At 34.4% G+C, this 11,530-nt stretch overlaps 1 protein-coding gene across 1 annotated transcript in view; it reads left to right on the forward strand.

The window, feature by feature from the left end:
* LOC140155993 (uncharacterized) overlaps nt 1-11,311 on the forward strand; it is a 36,927-nt gene extending 25,616 nt beyond the window's left edge. Inside the window, exons 8-15 of the mRNA XM_072179053.1 lie at nt 3,298-3,408; nt 4,281-4,468; nt 5,846-5,958; nt 6,754-6,824; nt 7,517-7,557; nt 8,032-8,128; nt 9,934-10,033; nt 10,132-11,311. Of these exons, the coding sequence (XP_072035154.1) occupies nt 3,298-3,408; nt 4,281-4,468; nt 5,846-5,958; nt 6,754-6,793 (452 nt within the window). The 3' untranslated portion in view covers nt 6,794-6,824; nt 7,517-7,557; nt 8,032-8,128; nt 9,934-10,033; nt 10,132-11,311. The remainder of the gene's footprint in view (nt 1-3,297; nt 3,409-4,280; nt 4,469-5,845; nt 5,959-6,753; nt 6,825-7,516; nt 7,558-8,031; nt 8,129-9,933; nt 10,034-10,131) is intronic.
* Nucleotides 11,312-11,530: the final 219 nt, after the last annotated feature.

Genomic DNA, 11,530 nt, shown 5'->3' on the forward strand with positions numbered 1-11,530 from the left:
GGCATCATCAGAATGATGGTTGCAGATCCATACTTCCGGTTGGACGTATCCCAACTGAAGAGGGTGTTTTATCAGCCAGGAGAGGATCATACACGTGACTAAGGAAGTGGGCCCCCTCGTCTCTGTTCATGACGTTCGGACCTCGTCTCCTGATCCAAATGGATTCTTTAATTCTTCTTGTGTTGGCGTCATCCTCCTTACAAAGAATTTTTTGTAATCTCTATCAACAAACCTGTTTTATAATGTCTATCAACAAACCTGATGAATTTATTTAGTGAGTAATTTACAACATTTATTTTTACAGTGTATCTCATCACAATATTAGATGACAATAATAAAAGGTCACACAAGGCAGCCATTGCAAATTACGTCAATATGTGATACAGGCAATGATACAAATTATATCTTTTGGACATGTGGTATAGTCTGATAGTACCAGGCTAAAGACAGCAATAAAAAACAATATTGTATAACATTTTCATTAAAATGTACCCTTTAATTTTGAACCATTTACCAAACAAAGGAGGCAAAAACAAAGAAAATTGCTATTTCATTCCAGCGCATGGGTGCAATAGTCTGTTGATCGTTAATGAGGTTGTCTGCTCAACATGTTAGGAGCATGAATTACAATATCTTTGTGTTCCGTGATTCTTGATTTTGTCACAAATATAGCACCTAAGTACATTACAATCGTGTAAAAATCAGAATTTTGAAAATTGAGATTAGAATTTTGACAGGGTATTACCAATGTGCATGTGGTCGAATCCAACCAAAAGTGTCCACGGGCCAAAAATAAAAGTCCGAAATAAAAATGTCTCCACAATTTTTTCCTTTTGCCCATTGATTGATGATATATTGGCCTTATAGGAACCAAAAGTGCCATTACTAATCTTGAAAAATAAATCCAGGACGTGTGATAGTAAATGTGATATCAAAACCCAATGTTACCTACGAATACCACTAGGATGCGTTCACTATCGCAATACTAATCAACCTAAAACAAATGGAAAATTCCCATTAACGCATTTTTCGTGTAATGTAGACCACAGGGTGTCAGGAAAATGCTAGCTCAACCAGAATATATTTGTTTTTATTTTTATAACGCGATCAATATGATCTTAGTCAATTTATGCTAGTTTATTTTTGAAAATGAAGTTTAGGTCAGTTTCTGTATTTTATTTATCAAATGAGTATGAATCAATTTACACATTGTATAAGAACAAGTAGGATATATGTTTTCAAGAATATTAGGAATTATACGCATACACCTAACGCTTTATACAATGAAAAGGTGAAGAAACCCGGGTATTCGTAGGTAACATGGGCGATTTAACAATATCTATATTGAGTTTAGAGGTTTAAATTTTGCTATTATGGTAATGAATTAATAAAATGGTAGTTTTTAGATCTCTTTCAGATGGTACGTCCAAATGAATAAATGCTATTACCTTAGATCAAAAATTTTTTGACGCTTATAGCAAGATTTTGACCACTTCATTTTGATATACAAGTAGTTAATCAGCAATTTTACATAATAAATAATTGTTGAATGAATCCGTATATGGGTAATAATAGTGTCCTGGGGTACCGCTTAAAGTTTTTGACAATTAGTTTCCATTGGTAGGGACACTTCATTACACATGTCATGTATTATGCTGTATTCGTAAGTAACATTTCAGTATTTGTAGGTAAGAATTAGACTTTTGGTGGATATCGCAATCAAAACTTCATTTTATAAAGCACTTTGAATGTATTATTTTCTTTATGTGCGTTTATTGATACTTTAGACCCTATCATGTATTAATAATGTCGGTTCACAGCGTTTGAAAGAGGATTGAAGTAAGAAACAAAGGCACTAAAGTGACTTTAATTTGCTTAATTGCACACAAATCGCTTAAAACCGTTATTGCAGACTTGTGAAGTCCATCTTGGAGTCAGTTACGTCTTGTGGCCTTTCGTTTGAGGGCAACTACAATTAGCTATATACCAGGGTCCATCACTGTGTTGTCTAGATCATGAGACAATGAGAACAGGCGTTTTTTCCATGGTATTCGTAGGTAACCTTAGCGAAAACGTCAAAAGTTACCTTCGAATAAATCAATTTGGACACAAATTACTCAGAAACCAGAAGGTCGGCAAATCTTCTTTGAATCTGATTTTTCTTTTAAATGAGCAGACCGTCGTCTATTTCAGTACATATTTTTCAACAGTTAAGCCGTATTCACTTTTGCATGGTGGGCATGTATGTGAATTCGCAACTTTCATTGACATATGCTTTGATAGCAAACATACAGGCCTTCGTTATGTACCAATATGGGCATTGGCATGAATGGCGGTGTTTCACAATACTGTCATGATGTCAAATTGTATTCGTAGGTAACATTCGGTTACCGAAATTTACCTACGAATACTTGCTTTTATTGTTGACATCTCAGAAATATTTAAACGCAGGCTATTGAAACTTGGTAGAAATAAAGAGTGTATTACCCTGCACCTATTGCTTAACTATTGTTTACTATTCTCTCACTTTGTGGAAGTGGCACAGCTTTTAACATGTATTCGGAGGTAATGCATATTTTTTACCAAACCTACCTTTGTGCCATTTAGAATTTCTGGCAGCTAAACACAATAATAAAGATGTCCGAATGCAATGTATTTCAGTATTTGACATATCAAAGCTTGTATCAATTGCGCATTTATTAGTGATTTCCATTTTTTAAAGATATATCTAGTGCTATGAAAAATTGTATTCGTAGGTAATGTAAAAAAATACCACTCAAAAAGTTATCACAAAAATTCATAATTATGTACAAATATGTGAAAAATTGAACAGGCAATCTTTGAATACACACCTTTCAGGAAATCAATTTAGATTTAATCCAATGACTTCTTTTCATAACTGATTTAGATGTTTTTAAAAATACTTTAAGAAATATTTTGAAAAAATGGGTAAAAATAGCATGTTTTGGGATCTCTGTGTCTAAGTTTTTCACAGAAGGGGTCTTATTATATATGGCGCGAAGCGTATGATCAAAGCGAATAAACACAATACAAAAAAAGAATGCCAATTGATTAATACTTTTAAGTTATGGCCCTGAACATGCCGTGTACACTTTTGGTTGGATTCGACCATGTACATCAGACAAGACACAAACTAAATCTTATTTATTTGGCCTTAGATTAATAGGCCCAAAATCGGTCATAACATTTTAAATTTGATTCCAACTGCATAGTAAAATATTGTACATATATTAGCTAAAATAGAAAATTAAAAGTAAGACATTTTTGACATTGCAGATGGCACCCCTGATTCAGAAAAGGCTCTTTTCAAGGAAGAGTTTGCAACTATGACAAGAATTGGGCACCATCCAAATGTAGTGAATATATTAGGGTCGTGTGAATATGCAGGTATGTATAGGTAACATAGACATGTCAGTTATCACACAAAAGCAAAAATTGAGAAATTGACCAAAGGGGAAAAAATCATCATCAACAAAAGTTATGTATATTATAGGGGCAAGGGATCCAATTACTTCACTGAAATTTCAGTGATTCAAGACATTATATATGTTAAGAAATGAGGTACATAACTAGCGGTACCTTTTTTTCTTATCATAAATAATGTACCACTTGTCTTGAGTCACTGAAATTCCAATGTAGTAACTGGATTCCTTGCCCCCAATAATATACATAACTTTTGTTACCAGTGTGTTATTATTTTTGAGAAAATACAAAAGCAAAAATAGTCACAAATTTATCAAGGGGTGCAGTACCACCTTAAGGGCCTAATGATAGCCATTGACAAGTTAGGGTTGTGTCACGATGTGTGGACCAAAATGACATCTTGATTTCATATTTTGTGTCATAAATTTGCCCTGCTATAACAGCTGAAAAGCTCAATTATACTGTAGGCCTACACTATATATAACAGCATCATACTAGCTGTGGGATAGTTTCATATTATTTGCTACATATCATATACCTTGTTATAATCTGGAGGCAAATAATTTGAATCATTCTGCGCAGGTTTTTAAAAGTCCGGGGCAGGGGTCTGGAATCCCAAAAAAATTCCCAAATCTTCTCCTGATTGGGTCCATTTCCCCCTAATTTTTAACAAAAGAGGGGGCATATGCTCCCCAGCCCCCCCCCCCTCTTTGCACACACCACTGCTAATAGGTACCAAAGCAGATATATACTTCATTTGACATGGGAGGGCAGATTTTCCCAATTCAAGGGATTCTTATTTCAGTGTTCTTATTTTGTATATATTTACCCCCCAGGGTCACTGTATGTTATTCTGGAGTATGTTCCTCATGGAAACCTTCGTAAGTTCCTTCGGAAGAGTCGCATGCAAATGCCAGCAGGAGGTGGAAAGCCTGGAAGAGTGGTGTCCAATTTGAATCCTGATCAACTGCTGAAATTTGCAGTTGGTGTAGCAGAAGCCATGAAGCACATCTCAGCTACTGGGGTAATTTAAGATATATTACAATTGTACAAGTTTTATCTTTCCATAGATTGGCCAGCACACATATATGGTTTTTTTTTAAAACAAGTGCGTTCTGCCATATTGGAATTGGCAGCCTTTGGATCTTTTGACTGACTTTTTGACCACTAAGCTAGGTACCGGGTACTGAGAGAACATCGGAGCTCTAGATTAAATCTATCAGTCGAGGTTTGATCGTTGCTCATCTCGTATTTGTAAATTAAATGGACCTCTTTTTGTTTCAGGAAACAATTGATTCGCATAATAAAAGATTGAAATTTACCCCTTATAAAGGGGACTTTTGGATCTGTTTAGAGCAGGGGACATTTTGGCAGATTCAGGGGGTGCATCACACTTCAGGGCTTCAGGCCCGTCATAAATAGGTGAACCACCCCAGTAGGAAACTCAAGTGTTTTGTATATTAAAGATAGAAATTTACCCCTTTAAAGTGGAATTTTAGATTTGTTTAGAACAGGAGACCTTAGTGACAGATTGGGGCAGGGTTGCATTGCACCATAGGGCTTCAGGCCTGTCATCAATATGTGAACCACCCCAGTAGGAAATCAAAGCTTTACATATTAAAGGTGGAATTTACCCCTTTAAAGTGGAATTTTGGATTTGTTTAGAACAGGAGACCTTAGTGACAGATTGGAGGAGGGTTGCATTGCACCATAGGGCTTCAGGCCTGTCTGCAATATGTGAACCACCCCAGTAGGAAATCAAAGCTTTACATATGTGACATGATCTGACCCATGGGGGCCAAAGGCGGCAAATCTGATATTGAGATAAAGGCAAAAATATGTAGTAAAAAACAATAAAATACATAAGAAAATAGACATCACGAAACTTCATACCTTTAGAACCAAATATGCTAGACCTTTGGTGTTTTCAGTATATGATAGCCTAATGTTTGTACAAGGTAATAGTTATAGTAACTCAATTTTGGCCCCCATGGACCAGATCGTGTCACATCGTGCCCTTTTAAAGTGGACTTTTGGATATGTTTAGAACATGGGACCTTTTGACAGAGGGCATCATGTGGCTATGCATTCTGCACAAGAACATGTAATACAGAAGACTGTTAGTGTGAATCCCATAGTGGCACATTGCATTTCCTTTTCCAGTTATGTTGTGTGCCATTTGAGATTTTGTTTATGTTTTCTAACCCAAATTGTTACAATTAAAATTGTAAAAATTTGGGTTGGTTTTTAAAACTGTTCCTTCTTCCCAATTAATTATATCCAGTTACCTCTTGTAGCAAGCAATCTTTCCCATTGGGTTACTATGTTGGATGCCCTATCCTTATACAACAAGATGTTAATTGTGTTGTTTATTTTATTTTTGGGTTTTTTGTTCTCCTAGATAATACATCGTGATCTAGCAGCAAGGAATGTTCTGGTAGGGAAAGGTCTTACATCAAAAGTTGCTGATTTTGGAATGTATCGGAAGAGAACATCTATGTGCAAGCTTCATCGGTATGTAGACAGTTAATAAGTTGTGAACCTCTTTACTTATTATTCTCAAACTGTATTAAACAAATGTATTTGATGTACATTGAACTGATTGAGTAATCTGATTTATAATCTGATTAATAGCCTTGTAAGAGCGAGTTGGCTAAGCGAAAATTCACATCCAGAGGCGTGGTCTCTTTTAATTAATTGCCAACCCAGGTTAAAGTTCCATTACCTCCTACACCAGGCCGTTTCAAAGGGATGTGCAATTTAATTATTTAATTATTCAAGTTGTTGCATGATGGTCGGCTACAGTGCGGACTTTGTCTGCGGACTGTCTTAGAAGCCTGCTGACATAGCCGGCCAGCACAGATGTGCTTCCTTGGTGTGTTCTTATATGATGTTATTTGTTAAACCCATGGTATGTAATTCTTTTGTATGTATTTAATTTGTATTTTGATGTATTTTGTTTGACCCCTGGACCAGACAGTGTGGACCACTGAGTTTGTTCCTCAGGCAAAATAAGATCTAATAAAATAAATAAATAATAATTTTTGGTGACGTTCCTGCAATTTGTCATATTTTGTATAACTGATGAGCTAGCCCTACCAAAAGATACAAAAGTGACAAATTTAATTTGATGCTGGTCACAATGAATAATTAACAATTGTTTCAATATAGCTAAATTTTTTAGCTTTTGTTTCAGTAATAAATCTAGTGATTAAGGCTGACCCTTGTTATCATGGCCGCCCAAAGTTGTCGATAGAGCAACATAATATGCAAATTTACAAATAATATAAATTGTTTTGGTTTTTTTAGCAACGTGTGCCAACCAGATGGCTGTCTATTGAGTCCCTGACAGAGAAGATGTACACAACCAAAAGTGATGTGTAAGTTACCATGGAATCATGTCAGTTGATTTGGCCATGTCATACTTATTTTGTTACTTCCTGAGGCAGTATGTGCCCGGAGTATGTGACATCAGTTTATTTTCCTGTGTATAGTATTTATAGTAAGCAGATATACCAAAGATTTTCATATGAAGGTTAATCATGTTAGTGATAGTTTCTGGGGTATAAAAGAAGAATGGAATAGTTAACCATTTGTTGAGCAATATGTAAGATCAAGGTTTATTCAGAGGTCAAAATTCATGTTTAAAACTATACATAAACATTTCTCCAGTCATGAAAGTTCGGAAAATGTATAGTTTGACATACCTTTGACCTACCATACAGAAGCCTAAAGCAAAGGTCAAAGGTGGAATTTTGGGCTCCACATGGGTAATTTGACTTTTCATGTTTGTCTTGTACTTGCCTTTTAAATACAGAATAGTTTGCGCTATCAGAGACATTTTCTTATGCCTCAAAATAGATCACCATCAGCCATATATAGGACTCAATAATCATTGATTATTTTTGGGCCCTCTAATCATAGGGTCTAAGAGACCCAGGGCAACATCCCTGCTTCCTCTTCCTGTGCGTGATCAAACTATGAAATTATACACATTTGTTTAAAAGAAAAATATTTACATTTGTTGAAATTTAAGTTTTAAATTTTATTCATCTATTTTGTTTCATTTTAGGTGGTCTTTTGGAATTCTGTTGTGGGAAATTGCCACTCTTGGTGTGTATTATTTTCTGCAATTAGCAGTCAATGCATATATAATTTTTGCAATAGTTTATATTAATTACGTGCAAGATAAGAAATATGATGTTCCTATGTTATTATGTTGATATTTAAGTAAAGCTTCAAAATACCATGGAATCTGCCATTAATACTGATAATTACTTTTGTATTAAAGTCATACACTGTAAAAGATTGTAAATTGTTTTAATAAACCCTGTCACTGGGATAATATCTACAACCAAATATCAGTACTGGAATTATATATTATTTCTAAAGCAGAAGGTGATATAGTGAGCTGTTAATAGGCAAAACAAAAAGTTACTTATCCTTGTTTGTTTGTTTTTTATTTTCTCAAATATATAAATACCACAGGTTAAATGCTTAGACATCCATATCTTCTTTCATTCATTTTTTTAAAACAAAACTTAAAACAATGTAATATTTACATTTAAATGTATAACATATTCTCAGGTGGGACACCATACTCAGATATGGAAACTAAGTACTTGGCTTATAGTTTGACGGAAGGATACCGTATGCCAAAACCTGACAACTGTGAACAGGAAATGTAAGTCTATTTAATTGATTGGTTTTGAAGCAGTGGTGTGCGCAAAGAGGACTAGGCACACATATGCACACCCCATTTGCCTCCTCCATCCACACACACTTTTGTCTGCCAGTGATTGGAATCCTTATATATGCTGTAAAGTGTGCTGAGGCTTGTGGATCAACGTCTAGGCGTTGTGCCTGTGCGTAGCGCACTATAAAGCACTGCACTTTTTTTATATAACACTGGTTCAATGCTATCTACTGTAAATAGCAGTAAACACAATGGTCTAATATGCTATCTACTGTTGATGCATGTATGTAGCAGTAAAACAAAATGGCCAAATATATTATCTACTGTAGATAACAGTAAAACAAAATGGTCAAATATGTTATCTACTGTAGATAACAGTAACACAATGGTCCAATATGCTATCTACTGTAGATAGCAGTAAACTCAATGGTCCAATATACTCTCTACTGTAGATAGCAGTACAGCAAAATGGTCCTTTTATGTTATCTACTGTAGATAACAGTAAATACAATGGCCCAATATGATATCTACTGTAGATAGCAGTAAACACAATGGTCCAATATACTGTCTACTGTAGATAGCAGTAGGCCTAAAACAAAATGGTCCAAGTATGTTATGTACTATAGACAGCAGTTAACATGTAAATGCAACAGTCCAATATACAGACATGAAACTTTTCCTCTTTTTAGCTGATTTCCTCTTTTTTATTCCTGAAATTTATGCATTATTTGTTATTTTCAGCCCAATTTGAGCTTTTTAGCATGATTTTGTGCTATTTTCCTCTCTTTTTTTAAAGTATTTTCCCTTTTTTCAGAAGTGGTCAGTTTCAGGTCTGAATATACTATTTACTGTAGAAAGCAGTAAATACAATGGTCCAATATACCATCTACTGTAGAGAGCAGTAATTCAATGGTCTAATATGCTGTCTACTGTAGATAACAGTAAATGCAATGGTCCAATATGCAATCTATTTTAGATAGCAATAATACAATGATCAATATGTTTCTACTGTAGGTAACGGTAATGAATGGTCCAATATATTATCTACTGTATATAGCAGTAAATACAATGGTCAAATATGCAAACTGTGCATCATTTTCTATCTAGTTTGGCTACAGGTTTTTCAGGCATCAATGAAGGGAATTAAGAGTTGGCCTTGGTCACCCAACTTGGGCAGTCCTTGGCACATGTCTGTATTTAAACAATATTTATGTAATGAATTTGCTGAGCAAGACCTTTACAAAATTGCTTGACAATAAGATGTTGCTTTTTGTAAGGCAACAACAAACCAAAAGTTTGATAATGTCCTATAAAAGAAAGTGCTTTCATTAGTATAAAGCCAAGAATTTTCTGCTTTACAAATGCTAAATTCCGCTTTTCTCCGCTTTGTAATTTTAGCACATTTCTGACATAATAAAATTTCACAAGAATTTTGTGACGATCATTGCGATTTGCAAAGTTGGGATGGGTAATTGGGTATCATGGCTGCAATGGGGCGTTGTACGGTAAATTTATGACGGATTTTACTTTATTTTGATGAATTTTGAAGACCCATTTCATTTAGTATTTACTTTATTTCTTTTCAATTGTATTTTTTTCCTTTTTCTAGGTCATTTTTGATTATTTTTTTTATTTTTTTCTCAGAAATGCGTTTTCCGCTTTACCTCCGAATTCCGCGATTTTCGCGGAATTTCCGCAACACGGAAAATTCTTGGCTTTACATTAGCATGCTGACATAACAAAACAAATATTCAAGCTTTTGGTTTTTCCCCAAATTTCCTCTCTTTTTTAAGGTATGATCTGATGTTGAAATGCTGGCAAGAGAACCCAGATGATAGACCATCATTTCAGGAAATCCTTGACATTCTTATACATATGACATCACAAGAAAAGGTAAGCTAAATATGCATAGAAAAAATAATAAGTATGGTACATTTGATTGTATATTGTTTCATATCATAAATTTGTCCATAATTTTGTTTTTGTCATAGATCTACATGTCAACACATTGCTATCAGAACTTCAAGTATGCCGCCATAAGCCTTGACAAAGATGATAGATAAATGTACGATATTGTTGTGCACATAAACTGTTAGGAACTTCAAAACCGAACTCCATGTTATATATCGCAGAACTCGCCAATTGAAGACTCAACAAAGATGACAGATAAATGTACAATTGTTGTTCACATAATATTGTTATGAACTTCAAAACCAAACTCCATGTTATATCACAGAACTCACCAAACGAAACCTCCGTAATGATGAGAGATAAATGTACCATTGTTTTTTACATAAAATGTTATGTACATGTACTGCAAAGGAAAACTCCACATTATATCATAAAACTCACCAAACCTTACTATTCACCTTGATTGGATGTTGTTAATTCTGATAATTCATGCAGCAGCAACCACCTCATCTACACCACTAACTCATCTTTTATTACTGTCAAGCGTGGAAGAAGTCATTATGTTTGTATATATATTTTAGGTAAAAGTTTAAGTTAAGATCAATTATGAAATTTCTATCCATCCTAATTATATTGTGTGGTAGCATGCTACAGACCTGCCAACTAGTACGTTTTCCAGTATTCCGTATGGGAATTTGTTAAAGATACTGGCATACATTTTTTTCCAAAAAAAAATATGGTTTTGACCATTGACCAAAAAAAAAATCAAAAAATCCTATTTATCAAAACAGTTGGGCAAAACAAAGGCATATTAACCAATCAGAACATCTCATACAAAAGCGTTTGGTACCCTGCGAGAATCATCAATGGCCGCCATTCATCAGTTTGGCCATGGAATTTTTAAATATGGCTTTGACTTTGTCAACTCAAACTTCCAAAAAAGATCAAACTAGAGTATTCGGTGAAATGGAAATTCATACAGTCAAAGGAGAAAATCATGCACAATGTGCAATTTGTAGCGTGGATTTTCAGCATCGCTCGCACTTACATTAGATCGTATAACATTGTACATAAGCTCGTCAATGCTTGATATTTTTATCAAATGCGTTTTTATGTAATGAAATTAATACAACTTTTGGGGTATCAGAATATAGGTTTGTGATCTCAAAGGTTAGCAGGTCTGATGCTAAGTGTATTTAGGGGCTTTTTCAAAAGCAAAGAGTGCCTTGAGAAAGATATTTTTAAGATGATAAAAAATGCAATGAGTAAAATGTCAGACCACTTAATAAATATTGGCCACCAACCTTTTTAACTAACTTACTACCCAGAAATATCATTCTTCTGTATTCTGCCCCAATGACAAATTGCTCAAATCCACAAAAATGTTTGTTAAACAATTTATGTATGTGAATATTAATACTATAATTTTTTTTTAATATTTTCACTAGATTATGTTGTGTGTTTGCTTCCTGCAATCTT

The sequence above is a fragment of the Amphiura filiformis genome, chromosome 1, assembly GCF_039555335.1.
Source record: "Amphiura filiformis chromosome 1, Afil_fr2py, whole genome shotgun sequence".
Taxonomy (NCBI): domain Eukaryota; kingdom Metazoa; phylum Echinodermata; class Ophiuroidea; order Amphilepidida; family Amphiuridae; genus Amphiura; species Amphiura filiformis.